The sequence below is a fragment of the Pseudorasbora parva genome, chromosome 6 (genome assembly GCF_024679245.1).
Source record: "Pseudorasbora parva isolate DD20220531a chromosome 6, ASM2467924v1, whole genome shotgun sequence".
In the NCBI taxonomy this organism is placed as follows: domain Eukaryota; kingdom Metazoa; phylum Chordata; class Actinopteri; order Cypriniformes; family Gobionidae; genus Pseudorasbora; species Pseudorasbora parva.
The window spans coordinates 38,063,543-38,083,330 of record NC_090177.1 but is presented as its reverse complement, the minus strand read 5'-3'; the positions used below and the strand labels follow the sequence as shown (position 1 = coordinate 38,083,330).

General features: G+C 39.7%; 1 protein-coding gene across 1 annotated transcript in view; it reads right to left on the bottom strand.

The window, feature by feature from the left end:
* The window catches only part of zgc:101663 (alpha-1,3-mannosyl-glycoprotein 4-beta-N-acetylglucosaminyltransferase C), a 29,798-nt gene extending 10,800 nt beyond the window's left edge, over nucleotides 1–18,998 (bottom strand). Inside the window, exons 1-2 of the mRNA XM_067446858.1 lie at nucleotides 18,776–18,998; nucleotides 628–742 (exon numbers count right to left, since the gene is read on the bottom strand). Of these exons, the coding sequence (XP_067302959.1) occupies nucleotides 628–729 (102 nt within the window). The 5' untranslated portion in view covers nucleotides 730–742; nucleotides 18,776–18,998. The remainder of the gene's footprint in view (nucleotides 1–627; nucleotides 743–18,775) is intronic.
* Nucleotides 18,999–19,788: the final 790 nt, after the last annotated feature.

Genomic DNA, 19,788 nt, shown 5'->3' with positions numbered 1-19,788 from the left:
TACCTGCTTCACATCTACAGCAGCATTCCAGCCTGTTCACACCCTGTTCAATTGCATTTACCAAAAAAAAAACAAAGTTGGAACACTTCATGCACTCAACCGTCACTCTTTCCTAACGACGATAATCTAAAGACAAACAACAGAATCAATTGTTCAAGATTCAGTGGATGTCTTATAGAGACACTCCCTCCTTGTGTAATTTCAAACCTGTTTGAGTCTTACCCCGCATCCCAAAGTTCATAATAAATAGCATGTGAGATTAGAATTCAGTAGAAGTCTGTCCCAAAGCATAGTATGTTGAAAAGTGTATGTCAAAAGTTCCCCAATGGTCTGCTATTTCCACGGCTTATATTGCCCACAATTGCGCTTTTGGAGGAGCATTTGGTTCAGAACTACAATCTACAATCTACAAAATATGGCGGATATGTGTGCATGAACAACGGTAAGAGGTTTTGATAAAGGGAGGATGTGACAGAGAGCAAAACAACTGTATGAAGTGATAATCCCAAAGTTTGTCTACTTTCCTTCTACACTCATGAATGAAGAATACTTTTCAGTAGGTGAATTGAGACGCAGCATTAGTATTTGATTAATCATTCTATAAGCATAAACGTTTGACTCTGTTACCTTGAGGTGTCCTGACTCTGCTCTCTGCATATAGATGTAGACGCTGGTAAAAATGAAAAGACCAGCTCCGACCAGGACAGATTTTTTCAGATGGCATCTCATCACCCACCTTCGTCTGTAAACATATGACACATATGCACTTAAATACTGTACCACCAACAATAAACACACATTCCAAGTCTTACTTGTGTCACTTTTAGCTGCAAATGCTGTTTTTCCAATATGTTTGTTAGTCTTTATTCAGTAGCTGCATTGTTCAATTATTCACATGACCCAGTTTGAATAATTAATGGACGATTATTAACCATTCAGCTGTCACACAGTCATTTAGAAGAGCAAAATAGTGCAAACACAGGGCAGGGAACAGCTGCAAGCACCATGTAAAGATGGATTATCTGTGAACATGAAAATATATAGGCCTGTTACATCACCCAGAATCATATTTCCTGAATAAAGTAATTAAATAAACTAAATTTGGGGTGCTGATTCAAAAAATAACGCACATCACACTTTACAAAATATGATGAACATTTCATAGTGTGTTTGCTTTCGACAATCATTTGTAAGGTGAAAAATTCATCCCTTAACTCTTTCCCCACCAAACACGGCATTTTCAGTTATTTGTGAGAAAACGCTTCCCAGCCAAAAACGGAAATTTCCGGGTTTCCATGTTTTCACTGTTGGCCACTAGGGGGCGCTATTATGCATCTTCTGAATGAGTACTGAATCTCCTGATCAAAACACACGCGAGTAAGATGCAGTAAAACAAGATCAACATTAAACATCATATTTATCAAAACTATCTAATGTTACTGACTGAAATGCGGACCCAGGATGAGCTACAGCACTGTGACAGCATTAGGAGTAGGGGTGTCAACAATAATCGATTCGGCGATGCATCGCGATGCGGGGCATGAACGATTCAGCATCGATGCGGCAAAGGGCCATAATCGATTATGTCACTGTTTATTTTCTGGCGGACGATAAAGTTGTGAAGTTTCAAATACTTCCGGTTCCGGGAGAATAACAACAACAACAAGGAAGATGGCTGAGGCGGAGGGAGATGACCGCGATAGACGGGTTATTAAAAACGCGCTAACGACCCGAGGTGTGTAGGATTGTACGTATATATTTTTTTGCACAATAATCAATGAATCTATAATGACGAAAAACACCGCAATTCACCTTTATTCCACAAGGTGGCAATGTCTGATAAGCAATGATGAAGTGACGTTACACTCATAGTTACCTCTGACAGAAAACGAAACTATAATAATTATAATCTGCAAAACTTGAAATGTCTCAGTGATTTACTTCAGAGAGCAAGAACTAAACACAATCAGATATTAGTGTCACTGTCTCTTGATGATGGATGTGGTCAAGAAGCTGTCAGTGATCAAAATATTGATTTTGAAGACATTGAAAATGAGTTTGGAGAATATGCTGGAGATCGCGAATATGAGGCAGATGCTGGTAAACGAGCTCTGACGAGGACAGATGATGATGGTATTAAACATCTGCTCAAACTGAATCCTTCCAAGCTCCAAAAGGTAACGAAATAGGTGTTATTTTATTCTTCTGTAGCTGCTACTCTAAAATCAGGAGTTTTATATATTATCACGACAGGTAGAGGTCTATCCATGTTAAATATAGATCTGGGTCGCTAACGACCTGAATATGTAAGAATGTTTGGCGAAACAGTCATGCATTTAAGGGCTAATTGCATTTTATTTAATTACATTTTATTTTATTTAATAACTTTTATGTCAAAGATACAGGAGACAAATAGCTGCCAATACAATCTGTTAATATCTGCTTGTATTGCCTCATGACTGATGAAAAATTTGCTTTGTGTGCAGTAGAATTTTGATGCATCACAATGCATCGTAGAATCGAATCGAATCGAATCGTTACCTGGTGAATCGTAATCGAATCGAATCGTGAAGGAAGTGCCAATGCACACCCCTAATTAGGAGTGTTGATGGACTCGATCTCCTCCATCTGTGTTTGATCATTTCTGAATCTGATCTGGAGTCAGTCTTTCACAAAAACCAACCCTGATCAAACACACCTGAGCAAGCAAATCAAGGTATTCAGGATCACTAGAAAATCACAGGAAGGTTTGTTTGATTAAGGTTGGAGCTAAACTCTGCAGGACAGTGATCCTGAGTTTGAGGAAGCCTGAGCTAGTTTTTTTTTTTTTTTAAGAAGAGGGTCTGCTCTTTCTTTTGATATTTTGTATGCTCAGATAGTCATAAAATGAAATATTCTATGGGATATAAAATTTTTGTGAAAATGGCGGTGGCTGGCAACTTTTTTTTTTTTAAAGACTGGCGGGGAAAGAGTTACTGGGATTTTCGCGCACAGCCATTTTTACGGTTTACAAAGAATGGTGTGAAAAGGGAAAACCATCCAGTATGCGGCAGTCCTGTGGGTGAAAATGCCTTGTTGATGCTAGAGGCCAGAGGAGAAGGCCGGCTGATTCAAGAGCAGCTTTGACTGAAATAACCACTCGTTACAACCGAGGTATGCAGCAAAGCATTTGTGAAGCCACAACACACACAACCTTGAGGCGGATGGGCTACAACAGCAGAAGACCCCACCGAGTACCACTCATCTCCACTACAAAGAGGAAAAAGAGGCTACAATTTGCATGAGCTCGCCAAAATTGGACAATTGAAGACTGGAAAAATGTTGCCTGGTCTGATGAGTCTCGATTTCTGTTGAGACATTCAGATGGTAGAGTCAGAATTTGGCGTAAACAGAATGAGAACATGGATCCATCATGCCTTGTTACCACTGTGCAGGCTGGTGGTGGTGGTGTAATGGTGTGGGGGATGTCTTCTTGGCACATTCTTGGCCCCTTAGTGCCAATTGGTCATCGTTTAAATGCCACAACCTACCTGAGCATTGTTTCTGACCATGACCATCCCTTTATGACCACCATGTACCCATCCTCTGATGGCTACTTCCAGCAGGATAATGCACCATGTCACAAAGCTCGAATCATTTCAAATTGGTTTCTTGAACATGACAATGAGTTCACTGTACTAAAATGGACCCCACAGTCACCAGATCTCAACCCAATAGAGCATCTTTGGGATGTGGTGGAACGGGAGCTTCGTGCCCTGGATGTGCATCCCACAAATCTCCATCAACTGCAAGATGCTCTCCTATCAATATGGGCCAACATTTCTAAAGAATGCTTTCAGCACCTTGTTGAATCAATGCCACGGAGAATTAAGGCAGTTCTGAAGGCGAAAGGGGGTCAAACACAGTATTAGTATGGGGTTCCTAATAATCCTTTAGGTGAGTTTGTATATATTTTATAAAACAGCTCCAGTCTAACGATTCTGATTGGATTGTGTTGGTAATAGACACTTTCCTAGAGCTAAAATAAGTGTTGTGCCTGTGATAAGTGCTTTTGATATTTTTTTGCTTTAAATACTGGACGTTTGCCACAGAGTTGTCCCTGCACCTCCAACGCAACCGAATTCTTCAAGCGCCTCCATGCTCGTAAAACGCATTTTTTATAACTTTTAAACAGGAAATGAAAAAATTTTACCATACATTTTTACAGCGGGTCTATTCGAAAAGGAATTATTATTACCCGAGGTCATTTTTCTGGACCTTTTTACAGAAGGTAAAAGTCTCAGTAATCTTCACTGACATTGTATGAAGTTAAGCGCAAGTTCTGCCAGGAAGACTCAATCGTACGTCACTAATTACCTTCTCATCTATCCAATCACATCCTTTACCGGAGCATATAAAGGTTGTACTTACTCATGTTTGAGTTCGCAGATACTACCGCTTCAGCATGGTGCGCACATGCTGACGCCGACAGTTAGTTGACGGTCTCGTCTTGTCATGGGTGATCAATGGGTATTATATAAAGTAACTCGCAATGAATACAGTAGCGGTTAAGTCCTCGTCAGCAATCATTTCCTTGGGCTGTCTTGGCAATAGACGCTCGTTCCTTCTAAGGAGAGCAACTTGCGTTCTGATTCAGACAATCACATTCACGGAAGTCTATCTGTGCATGTTATCTAAAGATACGTCTGCGATCTTCTTCACCGTTCGGGCGTCCTACATCTGCATTCATCGCTGGGACATGGTTATGTATTTTCAAAGACGATCTGGTGTAGTATCGCTCTCTTTCTCATTGTTGCAAGCATGCATTTCATACGCACACGCATAGGATGCAGCACCTGCTCGCACAACGCGATCAGTCCTGTTGTGGATTGTTTGTGTGTAAACTGACCATTTAATGCCTCGAAAACACTACGCACAGTCTATCATTAATAATCGTTTAGCTGAACAGAACAGATGGCACTGTATAATATCCCCTATCAGTCTCCCCACGAATGCGTGGTAATCTCACGGGGTTTAAAGTAACATGCACCTATTTTATCCGGGCTTCAGGACGAACTAAAGCAAGCCGAATCACGGATCGGCTTAGCATTATGAGATTGCTGAGGTAAATTAACACGTAATGTGCTCTGAGTAGTTCTTAAAAGTACAGCACCGACATCACTACATGGATATTCCATCTAACGTTACTTCGGTTCTTGCAAGCACTCATACTGGCAGCTGGAGGGTGCTGGCAAGCTGTAATACTGAACATTTAGTCATATATGACATATGAAGAACAGACAAACATGCGACATTCCAGGTACTCCCTGGCATAAACAAACTTTGCAGAGATCGCTATGCAGTAGACACGTTCGAAGACAACAAACTCACAATCGCGACAATATATTGTTGGTCTGTTTTCTTTATGCCATGTTGGGCGTTTCAGTAATATATTATTTATAATGCAATGATATTCAAATAGCTTCATCAGCTGCATCAAACATTTCTGTCAGATGCACTAGGACACAGTGATTCAATTATAATAAAACGCATACGTGTATTCTCGCTTGCATTTACAGCGCAAAAGCCGGTTAAGGTTTACATCAAAACAAGGTTTAACTGGTTATTAGATAGCAGCACTAATTTTCTTCCGTGCACAAATTAACTGTCTTTACAATGATTACATCCCGTATAGCAATTAAACCACAGCGCAGAATTATAATTATCATATCTTTATGAATTTAGTAAGTGAGTGGAGGGTGCTCCCTTATAAATGCACGAACTGTCAATGCTTAATTGCAGCTAAAATCCTTCTCCAATGTAAAATGTCTGTCTAATCTGACCACACCGCGGTTTGAATCTATTGCACATCTACTCTACATCGGTTGAATGTGTTCCCTCGCAGGCAAAATTAGCAGTTAGTGAATTATCAGATAACTATTAAACACATGTCAGCAAGGAAAAACTTTTCAGGATCACGATATTTTGTCTCAATTGCACATTACGAACCCGGATTAGGGTTTCTATGGCCCTGTCCCAAACGGCACGCTTCACGTGTACCTTTAGTCTTGTGGCCCTACAATGGCCATTGCGTGCGCGTGTCCGTTGGGTCCGCGGTGCCGTAGAGTGTTCCATTCGTCATTAAGCTTAAAAGAGGGGTGCTCGTGAGCGCCCCCTTTGCGTCTGCTATGCAGCCTCGATGCGCCCTTCAGCCGAACCCGCAAGTTTGCGAGATATGCAGAGGATTTCTACCCGGCAGTCAAAGCGACATTACGTAGCGAAAGTGCGGACTCAGAGGAAGACCGTGAGGGTTTAGGGTGCCATTCGGGATAGGGCCAAAGATGATTATTATATTGATCGTTCTCATAGGTTTTACAGGGTCCAGTAGCTAGCTATGGCCATTAGCTAGTAAAGTGCCATCATATAATTATACACTTATTTTCTGCAAGGGCATATCTTGAGGTCCTCAATAGTTTGTATATTTTGATCTAATTCTTTCACTCATCGGTCATGCTGTTCAGGTTTCTCTCTTGTGGGTTCCCTCAACAGGTTCTGATGGCTACTTTTATCAAGCCGTAAGTGGAAGTGACACCAATGGTTGCAAATCCTCCAACTGCAGATACAAAGAATTATGGTTCTCCAACTCTTATATGAATAGGACATTCTCTTGGATCAGGTTTCTACAAATGCAGCTCAAACATGCAGAGTGCTTCCTCTATCATGGTGTTGTGTACATCGACGCCATCAGCATTATAGTACAAGCAAGTTCTGATGCAAATTGCTCAAAAACTCCAACGGCAAGTAATACTTATCATGCAATCACAGGTGGTGGTATGCTTCTTGAATTATTACTGCCCACTGATCCTGTTTTCATTAGTATCTATAAGCTTCACGATCTTGTCTGTGGTCTAACATGGTCTCTGTGCAGGTGGCCTATCATAGCCTTCATCTCTACTTTGCTTTTCACCACGAGATTATGGTTGTTTTAGTTGTATGGCTTTGTTCCTGTGAAGGTATTCTCCAAGCCCTTGGTGTTCCCTGCGCAAGAGGGCACTCTGACTTGCGGAGCAGCGCTGCTGCCGATCGCGGCTGTGCCACTCTGAGAAGCTGCGCAGGCAATTATCACAGCCTCTGTCAAATTGCGTGCAACATAGCGAATTATCGTGCAGCCCTACTCAAGATGGTTTTCTTCAGCACTTTAACCTGATAACCGTCACGAGGACGAGGACGCACTGAAGGTCTCTTTGTTTAAATTAGCTCAAAATTACTATCAGATGTAAGTAATTACCTTGACAAACTATACATCATTAAAAAGATCTAAGACTAAAGTTTAATTTTTTTACCTCTGTTTTATTCTCAAAGTCTTATAGTGACCGTAATGTGTTAATATGTTCCATGAGTTATGAATATGATCTTGGGCGTCGCTACCTTTTGATTGTAATATGCGCGTCATTTGCTCCCATTCATAAAAAAATCCTCCTTGGTCGTCATGAAGACACTCGACAAAACAACTTCCCTCAGGGCTTTTACTTCAAAAGTGTGCAGATGTGGAGAAATATTGATAGATTCTCACACGTTTGAGTCAAATTTCTATACAGAGAAGTATTATTTATTAAATATTTATCCAAAATCCGCGGATGAATGATTATGAGAGCAGTAGGCTGTGATATGCTGTGTTTTCAATTCATTCTGGCAGCCGGAGGGCGCTGGAAAGCTGTACTACTGAAAATTCACCCCATGGGGAACACATGAAGAACAGACACACCATGTGACATTCAGGAAGTATCTGACATATGGACATATCCACACAGCTCCCTGGGATCGTCAGATCGCTATTTTATGCAGATAAACACGTTTTAAGACAATAAACACACAATCGCGGCAATATATGGTTGGTCTGTGTTCTTTATGCCATGTTGGGTGGTTTCATAATAGATGATATTTATAATGCAATGCTATTCCACATAGCTTTTAGCATTGTATATTTTCTGTCAGATTTTTTGACCCGAAGCTATATGAGATCACATATTGTTATATAAAACACTCTACATATAAAATATAAAGTGATATGAAGCAAGTTTTGAATAAAACATGATTTTAATCGTATAAATTGTTGTTTTGCTGGTGTGCTAAGCTAACATGCTAGCTTGCCCTAGATGCACCTGCCACTGAGTAAATACTTTATTTTTATGAACATTTTCTAAATGTAAAACTACTGAAATGCTTATTTGGTCGAAATGCATTCAATAGAGTCTCAGTGAGGGTAAAGTGAGAGGTTTGATTTAGAAATGAGGTTTGAATAGAACAGTTTGAATAGAGAATCGTTAGTAATTATAATGCAGACAAAAGAATAATAATTGGAGCCATAACCAGTCCGCAGAAGTGTGAATGCCGGGAGACAAACTGAATGGGGCAGTTTGCACCTCTAAACAATAGAGGCAATACAGCGACTGAAAGCTGAGAAGATGTGGCAATAAACATCAGTTGATATTTCAGCGATATCTCAAAATAAAATCACATGAAACGATCTTGTAAAACGTTTAATAAAATGCAGAGTTTTAGACTGATCATCTTCAGATCTGAAATATAACATGGTCAGACTTGTGGCTTTAGCTGTAGTGCATTTCTAGATTTCTCCAAGGCCCACTTCAATTTTATTTTCATAAAGATATATCATACAAATAAATTTCTAATAACTTTACAAAACTTTGAAGCTTATTATAGCTTTTTTTTATTATATAAAAATATTATCATTTTGACTTTACAGTAAACTGCCAGGTGTCTGCTTTCAAATGAGACCATAATTATGCTTTTAGTGCAAAGGATTCACAAACTGTATTTGTTTTAGTCTGAGTATACATTTCTTAGGATTTTTTCAAAATTTAGAAATCAGCTTAACAGGTTAAACCTATAGTATGCTAAACCTTCAGGTAATTCTAAGACTAGCCATGCGTCGTAATAAGCATCAGATAAGGTACATTTTATTATCAAGTCCTTCCGAATAAATTTTATACGGTAAGTATTTTTCCCTTACATCCATGATCTTTTATCTAAATGTCCGGCTAAGGTTATATTTTCACAACGCCACTCCTCTCTCTCAGGCCGGGTTTTAGACCCACACCTCTCATCTGTCCTTATAAGTTGCAGTCTTTCCTCCATACCAGACATTCTTCAGGATCGGGGCAGTCACTCCAGCACCTGAGTGCGGCATCATCAAAATCCTGGGCAGATGGTCTTCTTTTGCTTTCAAGTCTGTATAAAACCGGATTCAATTAATCATCCTCGAAGCTCAGCAAGCTCTCCAAGGCTTCAGGTAAATTACTATTTAAATTCTGGTGGTGGTGTTCCGAGCCGAATTGGCAGGATGTTATGTTTCAGTGGTCTTACACTATATTAAAGATGGTCTGCGGTACATATGTCCTATCAAAAGATGGTTCGTGGCCATGCGTCCTATCAGAAGTTGGCCGTTGGACATGCGTCCTATCAAAAAATGGTTATGGCCATGCGTCCTTTCAGATGTTGGCCGTTGGACATGCGTCCTATCAAAAAAATGGCTGCAGCCATGTGTCCTATCAAAAGATGGCCTGTGGCCCATGTGTGCTATCAAAAGACGGCCTGTGGCCCATGTGTCCTATCAAAAGACGGCCTGTGGCCCATGTGTCCGATCAAAAGACGGCCTGTGGCCCATGTGTCCGATCAAAAGACGGCCTGTGGCCCATGTGTCCGATCAAAAGACGGCCTGTGGCCCATGTGTTCGATCAAAAGACGGCCTGTGGCCCATGTGTCCGATCAAAAGACGGCCTGTGGCCCATGTGTCCGATCAAAAGATGGCCCGTGGCCCATGTGTCTTATCAAAAGATGGCCTGTGGCCCACGTGTTCTATCAAAAGATGGCCTCCGGCCTATATTTCAGTACATCACCGTAGCTGTGAATCTGCCGCCAGGGAATACGATTGCCGGCGGTTTCGAATCTTAACTCAAAATAGTATATGGTCTAAAATCTAATTGTTTTTCTCTTCTTTCTCTCCATTAGGAACTTCAGGAATAAGGACCCGTGAGTATACTTCATAAACCGTTCTTTGGGGGTAGGCCCCGTTCACGGTGGATCTTCCTTCCACCTATCTTTGGGGGTGAGCTGCGCCCCTGCCTCTGTAATCAGGCAGGATACGCAGATTCCGTACCCTCGGAATGCGAATTACAAATGGGGCCTATGCCAAAGAACTTGATTGCTTGCTGAGCTCCTAAATAAATGTTATTGTTACAACATTAATTCTTCCGAGTCTTTCTGGCAGAAATGAAGTTAATCATTTGGCAGACTCAATCGTATGTCACTAATTATCTTCTCATCTATCCAATCACATCCTTTACCGGAGCATATAAAGGTTGTACTTACTCATGTTTGAGTTCGCAGATACTACCGCTTCAGCACCACCATCCTCCCCACCACCACCAAGATGGGACCTTTCCTCCATCCCCCCCCTACACAACCAGCCAGGCTTTCATATCATCCTCAACACCACCAGACGGGATCTCCCCTCTACCCTGAAGACTTTAGGATGTCTCTCCCTCCATCCACCCCACCACCACCAGATGGCCCCCTTTCGTACTTCGCGGGGGGTGAGCTGCGCCCCTGCCTCTGTAATCAGGCAGGATACGCAGATTCCGTACCCTCGGAATGCGAATTACAAATGGGGCCTACGCCAAAGAACTTGATTGCTTGCTGAGCTCCTAAATAAATGTTATTGTTACAACATTAATTCTTCCGAGTCTTTCTGGCAGAACTGTAATGATTACCGAGATGGCACATTTGGACGGGACTAAAATCACAGAGAACCTCTGGTAATAATTACTTTACCCCCATCTCCCCATGTTAAACTAATCCAGTCCGAATAGGGCTAAAGACACGATTCCAGTAATCTGATTACAGTTATGTAATCAGATTACTCTTTTCAAGTAACTAGCAAGGTAACACATTATTTTTTAATTTACAACAAAACATTACTACTTTTAGTAATGTATTTTTTAAAAAAAAGGAGTAACGCAAGTAACTTTTTTTCTCATTTAGTGACATTTTTCATTAAACAACAAACAAGCAAGCCCAGCCCAAGTAACAAAACGTATCGAAAGCTGTAATGAGATGGATTACGTTCTATAAAAGGAATGTCTTGGTTACGTATGCAACCCTCATTCCCTGAAGGAGGGAACTGAGACACCACATCGGAAAGGATTCCTATTCCAGACGTGGCATCAGCAGTGACCGACTGAATGGGAACTAAAGCCGCATTTCCACCGCAGGAACTTTCCCCAGGAACTAAGGACTTTGGGGTGGTATGCGGTGTGTTTCGACCCAGAGGCAACCTCCTCCAGTTTCTCTTGAACCCAATACGGAAGTGACTTACTTGTTCACACTTGTAGTTCGGTTTGTTTGGTTCGTTTGGTCCAGACCAAAAAACAAAAAATATAGTCCTGGTCCGCTTAGCGTTCACACTGGCATTTTTAACAGCGAACCTAAAGTTACCCAACCAAAGGCATAGGGAGACAGTCACAACCTGATTGGTCGGCTTATATGACGTATATTTTGCGACAGAGCTTACCGAACATTCAAAACAATGCTGTGTGCTGGATTAAACACAATCATTTTATGCGTGTACATATGGTTTTATTTTTACCAGCTGAGAACTCACCAAGAGCTCATAAAATGTTCAAAATATTCAAAACAGCACCAGGATTTCCTCTGTTGCAGAAACGAAGATCTGCTGCAAAGAGACGGCAGTTCTGTCGTCTGTACCGACTAATGGGCAACAAGTCCTTTGATGTGAAGAACCAGGTATGCTTACATTATGTACTTTCAAAGCAAAGAATAAAAGTACATCTTCTGACATTACGTTAGTGTGACATGGTCATGTTTGGAGTCAATAATGTCTAATTTCAACTTTATTCTAATGAATCCAGAAATCCTCGTTTCTTGGTAGGTTTCCACGGATCTGACATTTTTTTCCTGTTCAATAATAAATATAGTTTAAATAATAATATAGTCTTAAATCCAAACATTTGTATCATCCTTATCATCCATTTGTCATCCTTAAACTAAGAAACCTGCTAACCTCCCCATGACACAACAAGAACAATGTGGAATAAAAACCACACCCGTGGAAATTACTGTATTGTAGGCTGTAATCAGCTTCTGTAAAAAGCTTCTGTAATCAGAATCGGTTGGACGGGAAAGGATTGGTGTGTCAGACTGTGGTGAGTCAAACAAATAAGCATTAGCCTACATTTTAGTAGAGTAATATTTTGAATTAATAGTATTTAAATAGTATTAGTAAAAATAAAAAATAAATTAATTTGGGCACTCCATGGATGGACATTGCCCCCTAGCATTTGCCTATTCCGTTTATGCCACAGGCCGGCCCTGTCTGTAAAGCAAAAAGTCTGCTTAGATAAGTAATATAACCAAAATAACTACTTAGGAGAGTTGTATCTAAAATATAGGCCTGCAGATTCCCATCATATTGGAATGTCTTGCCCCATAGACTTTCACTCAAAGTCCTTTACTGTAAACATTTGTGTGTGTGTGTGTGTGTGTGTGTGTGTGTGTGTGTGTGTGTGTGTGTGTGTGTGTGTGTGTGTGTGTGTGTGTGTGTGTGTGTGTGTGTGTGTGTGTGTGTGTGTGTGTGTGTGTTTAACTGACAGTGACATTTGCTTTTTTATCGATCAAATTACCAGATTTAGATTTATGCATTTTATTTCTGAAAAAAAAATAGGGTTGAAAACATGTAGAAATGGCTCCCTCTGTTGGCTGTAGTCTTTAGCCTCTGGCAAAAAAAAACTGACAATGATGAAACAAACAAAATGACAATGACAATGATTGTGTCATCGGAGGATTTTTTTGCCAGAGGCTAAAGACTACAGCCAGCAGAGGGAGCCATTTCTACATGTTTTCAACCCGTCCAGGGGGATGGGATCTCACTCACAGATCAGCTCAGCTCAGCTCGCAGCTGCAGGCATTCATGTAAACGAAGCTGTGCGGAGCAAAGTGAGTTTTTCAACTTTTCAAATTAATTCCTATGAACGTTAACCTTCCAAAAGCATGAACTGAAAGCACGCCAGACTGAACACGCACTGTGAATGTATGCCGCGAGCGTGTTTACCTCAGCTCTCATGATGAATGTAATCTGACTCCTGCTGCATTTGTGTCGTGGCTCTCGTTTGGCTCACTCACACGTTATTGAACTAACACATTTAGTTTTTAATTGTAGTAATTGTAACTGATTTTATAAAAAAATGAACGTGGTGGGCAAATGACTCAGTGATTCAGTAGCGGTAGCTTTGGGAGTGGCCTCTTAGGGCAGCGAAGCATTCTGGGAGTTGTTTTCTTTCATCTCCGTGAGACAAAAATAAATTTTCTGTCTTTTCTCAGTCTAGAAGCCACCAAATTCAAAAATAATTTCACATTTCTACTACATTGATGAATCAGTTTAAAGGTTTTTTTTTTTTTTTTTTTTTTTTTTATACTGTTGTCTGAGGTCAACTAATGACATTCATCTGGTTTTTACATTCAAAAACATCATAACTAATAAGTTATACGCTATTTTCTACACTGGTTTTGAGGCTCTCTCCAAAACGCTGGGTTTTGGTGGGCGTGCCGCACTGGAGACTTGGAAGTAAACTAGGGGTGTGCACGAATATTCGAATCTGTAATTAATATTCAAAAGCTAAAAATACTAATCAATCTTTTTTGTGTTGATTTGCTGGCTGTAAATGCAGTGGATCTATGAGAAATCCCTCTAAATATCGCATAATGTCGTCGTCTGCCTCGCGATGTTTGCAAATGGATGACAATTGAACAAAATTATCTTACAAAATGGAGTTACTTTTGATAAAATCAGTTAATGAAACTGAGTTATCATAATATCACCAGAACAACGAGAATCACATGACATCCAAACACCAGTTGAATGAGGGAAGAGTCCATCACTGCATCACGAGTGCGGTTAAGCCCATCTGTACCCCGAGTGAGGGCGAGAGAACTTAAAGCTAAATGACCTTGAGACAAATGCTTCCTTTAAGTTTCGTCGAGGGTTTAAGAACAGAAAACACAAAGTGCTTCACTTAACCGTTATCTTTGTCTCCGCAACGTCTGTCAGTGGCATGTTTTCTCACCCGATCATCATCCAATAATATTATCGTTTCTCTCAACATAAAAATGAGAAACAATACAAACATGACAACCATATATTGATTTTTATGAGCCCAAATATTTGAATACAATATTTTGGGAAAATGCCCATCCCTAAACGCCCACGGCTAGGATTGGATAAGATTTGCATATTTAATGAGCTTCAGCTTCTCTTTCAGTTCAGAGGGAGAGGAGATTGAGGAAGAAGCGGCAACCGGAATGATTTTCTCGATCACAGGGCTCGTAAACATCTTTATCAAACAAACACATGATTTATTTCTAATCCACCCACGATTGATTGGACTATTATTGTTATATTACACATAGCCCGCAAGATCGGACAATATGAGCGCGAACCACGCACACACATACACACGTGTGCGCACCGCCCTTTAAATGTCAACGAGAGAGAGAGAGAGAGAGAGAGAGAGAGAGAGAGAGAGAGAGAGAGAGAGAGAGAGAGAGAGAGAGAGAGAGAGAGAGAGAGAGAATAGCAGATAAAGAACAGAATATTATGAGATTGATCGGCCTGCCGGGCTTTGCGAGCCCTTGCCCATACGTGAGTCCAGCCTGCTAAATGTATGCTCTGTTAGACACGTACACATAAGAAAAACGATCTATAACAATGCAGTACTATTACATATACAAACACGTTTTGCTCACATAAGTGTGTTGCACTATTCCTGTCGGATCCAAATCCAGCATCAACCGGAGATTTGTTTAGAAACGATCCCGCAGTGAACTGAAGTGAACACTTCTTCCCCACGTGAGCTGGAACTTCATTAAAAATAAAGTTCAACCGCTCATTCCTAATATTAGGATCCGAAGGAAGCTTATGCAGCGACTGTGTTCTTCCACAACCAGGAATAGCGCAATACCTTAATCTTCCTCTGCATGTTTATTGCTGTTGACCAGCTAGCATGAGTCCTTCATGAGTCGGTTACTGGATTAGACGCGCTGTAGAGGAGTGTGTTTCATCGCGCACTGACGTCAGTATGAAGCACAGGACCGTTTGCTGAGCCTGGTGTCTATAAAAGCTTTTCTTTGACTAACAAGGACGTTTTCAGCTCTGAAACTTACAGGATATTCTTATATTACCATGACCTTTTATATATCAAAAACTCAAGGGAAAGTTGATTTCTCAATTCATCACCCCTTTAAATACAAAGCTTAATATAAATCACTGAAGTAACCCTTTAAATGTTTACTAAAAAGGATTTGCCATTTATAACTGCATGTTTACTGATGCATTTTGAAACAGACCTTTTATTAAACCATGACTGAATGTTTCCTTATCAGCAAAGGTGAACTTTGCCTCTAGAGTTTTACTGTGTATTGTATTAGCACTGGTAACTGGGAGACGACACACCTGGCAACCAAAACATTGTTTGTTGCTTGTGCTGTGCAGCTCAAAGATAATAGAGCAAACAGGCAAGCAGGCTTTAGCTAATACACTGTAGCCCAGGGCTGGACTGGTAATCTGGCATATACCGGGCATTTTCGTTTTAAAATAAATGTATTATTATTTGACCGCATGCCGCATGGAACTGCAAAAGGTGAATATCCACACATGCAGCCGCTGACGAACTGCTGCGTTTCTGCTGCTCTATAAAGTGATGAACGGCACTTTGACTCTGAATTTTGTATCATACAGTCGTGTGAAAAGGGAACATTTCAGGTTCTGTGGTGAATCTAGCAGAAAACAACCACAAGTAGCCTATTTAAAATGCATGACGAGGTAAAGTGGCAAACAGCAATAGGCTACACTACAAACATGTCACTTTAGCAAAGCCACAGTGTACCTCGCAGCTAACAGTGAAGAAATATGGCGTTTTGGAAGAAACTTATTTATTAAAAATGTTACTATTATTACGTAAATTAATATTGAATGTATGAATATAAATCACTTTTATAGAGGCTGTTTTCAGTGTATTTACTATGCTCTTCCAGTTAAACCCAGTTAAAATGTCATTATAATTCAATAAAACAGCTTTAAAGCCTGGATCCCACAAATTAAGGACACAGCTTTTTTCTCTTTGAATGTTTTATGAACTTTTTAATATATCTAATGACATTTAACTAAATGTTATTTTAATGAGATCCTCTTGAAAGATGCATAATTGTCTTACATAAATTAGGTGTTAACTCTTGAAAAATATGACTGTTTATAAAGGGGTAGTTCAACCCAATATGACCATTTACTCATCCTGATGTCATTCCAAACCTGAAGGAATTTATTTCTGTGTAACATAAAACAATAAATTAGTCTGTTTTTTGTTTTGTTTTGTCCATATAATATTCAATGGTAGCTTAATCAAAATAGCTTGGCTTCCAACATTCTTCAAAATATCTTCTTTTGTGTTTCAGGGAAGAGAAAGTCATACAGGTTTGGAAGGACATGAGAGTGAGTAAATGATGACAGTATTTATTTAAAAGCAGTAAATTTACTAGCGTAGAAATCTAGACGCACCCTGGCGGCAGCAAATCTAATCTGCCCGCGAGTGTCGTCTAGCAACTCTCAATACACGTCTGAGCTGTAAAAGCCAAACTCTTGCTGGGCCAATCACATCGTGTATAGAGTCAGTGGGCGGGGCCATAATGACGACGGCCGAGTTGCGTTTGCGTGCTTCTAGTAAACACAGAAACTGGAGAACGGCGGTCTTTCGAATCAGCTTTGACCACGACTCTGGAAGACTTGGAGTTAAGCTTTTCTCTGAGAAAAGAACAAGCTCTGTTCCACCTTCATTGCTCTGGTTGGTTGTAGCGCTATCCTATCACGTGCAGAGGGAGTTTGAAAGACAACCGTTTATCCCGCCCCTCGGATTGAGCTGTCAATGGTGAGTTTCCAGACCAAACATCTTGATGTGGGTCTGGCTTGTCAGGCTATAAATTTACTGCATCCTAGCTCAAAATCAGTGCTTTACTGTCAAGTGCATTTCTGTCTGACAAAAGTGCAAAATTCAGTTTGTTATCTGCATTTGCAGTAAATTCGATAATATTCATAATTATTTGTCCCTGTCCTAGTTTTATTTATTTGCTCGAATTTAAGGCCCTAACCCCAGCAAAAACATTCACGGGAAACTCATGGGCAGGTTGGGCTGGGTTTGCCAGGGCCGAATTTTAGCCCCAGTCCAGCCCGGCTGCTGTAGCCTGTGTGTGTTGGCTCACTGACAAAACTAAATTTACAATTCAAATATAGGAAGATAATTGTTTAGTTTAAAAGCCGGTTTTACAGGGCATGTAGAAGGAGCACTCTAACATGCCCATCTTTAAGTAGCCTATAGGCTATTATTTTAGAACCCATATAGCCATGGTAATGAGGAGCATGGGGACAAATATATTGTGTCCCCATACACTAACTAACAATCACACAAAACCTTATGGAATTTAGTTTCAAAATGTAAATTTTCATTTAAAATTGTGTTTCCTCGTGGGGACCGGTATTGAGAAAACACACAGAGAGAGAGAGAGAGAGAGAGAGAGAGAGAGAGAGAGAGAGAGAGAGAGAGAGAGAGAGAGAGAGAGAGAGAGAGAGAGAGAGAGAGAGAGAGAGAATTCTAAATTGTTCCTAGAATTCTAAATGTTTACAGATTGTTCAACTTATTGCTATTATTATTATTTATTTTATTTTATATAATTCTTTTATTTTATGTATGTATGTATATGTATGTATCATATTTAGGCTATCAAACCCATAGCCGCTATAGTATAGCTGTACAACCAATTTCTCAACTTAGTCCACTTGACCGGTATTTTTCCCAAAACCCTGTCAGGTTCTAAAACTGCTAACCTGTGCCATAAAGAGGAGGCTACTATATTATTAATAATCAATGCTCTCCCTCTAAATGACGTTTTGGGTAAAAGCCATTTCCACCTTCCTTATCTTCCTTCTACATTTTCAAGAATATTTTCCCAGTTTCTTTGCATTATTATTTCATCACCCAAAAAAACTCAAGATATTCAACGCCTCTCTGTAACCACAGCATTTCACCTGGTAATACCAGTTCTCCTTTATTCCCTTTTCCAACACTATATGCTGAACTTTTAGCCCAGTTAACTTTTGAAGATGAATATTTGCATAACTACTAACAATATTAACCAGCTTGTCAATATCATCCTGTCCACTGGTTTAAAACTAAAACGTCATCGGCATATGCCTACAGTTTTTATAGGTGGAAAATAACTCCCATATGAGAGAGAGAGAGAGAGAGAGAGAGAGAGAGAGAGAGAGAGAGAGAGAGAGAGAGAGAGAGAGAGAGAGAGAGTTATTAGTATCATATTTAGGCTATCAAACCCAGCAGACCGAATCAAACCCAAGAAATGAGAAATTGGTTGTACTGCTATACTATAGCCGCTATAGTAGGCTATAGCTGTACAACCAATTTCTCATTTCATGGTTTTGACAGAGAAAATTAACGATTTTTTAGTAGCCCACGTTGTTATTAAAAAAAAAAATGATGCCCACATTTTCCATTCGAACGTTCTAGACGCACCCTCGATGGCACCCGTCTATTCGAAAGTATAAAAACGCCTGTATTTCTAAAATATTGTGTAGGCTTGTTAAGCAGTATAGTTTTGACACGAAGTTCAAACAAGTGTATTGAAGCCGTGCACTTACCTTTATATCACATATATCCTTGCGCAGAAGTAAAAGTGGGCTAAACATTCAAAGTGATATTTTTTATAACGAGAAAACGCGCTGTCCGCACAGTTAGATCACTTCCGAGTGTCCTTTGGTCGCGCTTTGTCTTTAATATGGTCTTTATTCCCTTCTAGGGGAAGTATGCTTTCATCCAAATGACAGACTGCTCAAGCGCTGCTGTTATGAGTTGTGATGGGCGTTCAAATGTTAACCGGGCAAAGGTTGGAGGAAATAATGTATCAGGTAGTACAGGTATTGTGTCAGAAGGCATTTCCCTGTTAAACATTGGTAGTGATGATTATCATGCGGGAAAAAAAAAAGAAAAAAAAGAAAAAAACCGGTGTCACGACTTACGAGTCAGTCAAACGAATTTCAAGCGGTTTTGATTGTTGTGCGGATTTCATTAATCATAATTACATCCCCGCTGGCTTTTAGAAAGTAAAATGAAAAAGAAATGGAAAGGATAGTTGACATGTTTTATTGTTTTATTTGTTACACTGAGTTGTTGTAAAGTTGTGTTGAAAGACAGTTTCAGTTTCTTTTCAGCTAGCCTACTGAAACCACAAAAAAGAGCAAACCATGCACATCCTACTTTACACGCAATGCACACACATTGTATTTTATACATCTGAAACCACAGTAAATAAATATTATATTTGTATCCATATAGGCTAATCGGTGCGGATGAGTGACAGGTGGACCTATCTTGCCCACCCAGTCATATCCAGGAAAATTGGCCTATATATATATATATATATATATATATATATATATATATATATATATATATATATATATATATATATATATATATATATATATATATATATATATATATATATATATTACGTTTAACAGTTCATCAATAATTATTTTAAATGTGATTTGTCACCCTTATGAAAGGAAAATATATTTACCAATATATTACTTCAAAATATATTATAATATATTCTAAATACATGGAATAATATATTGAAGGTATTATACAA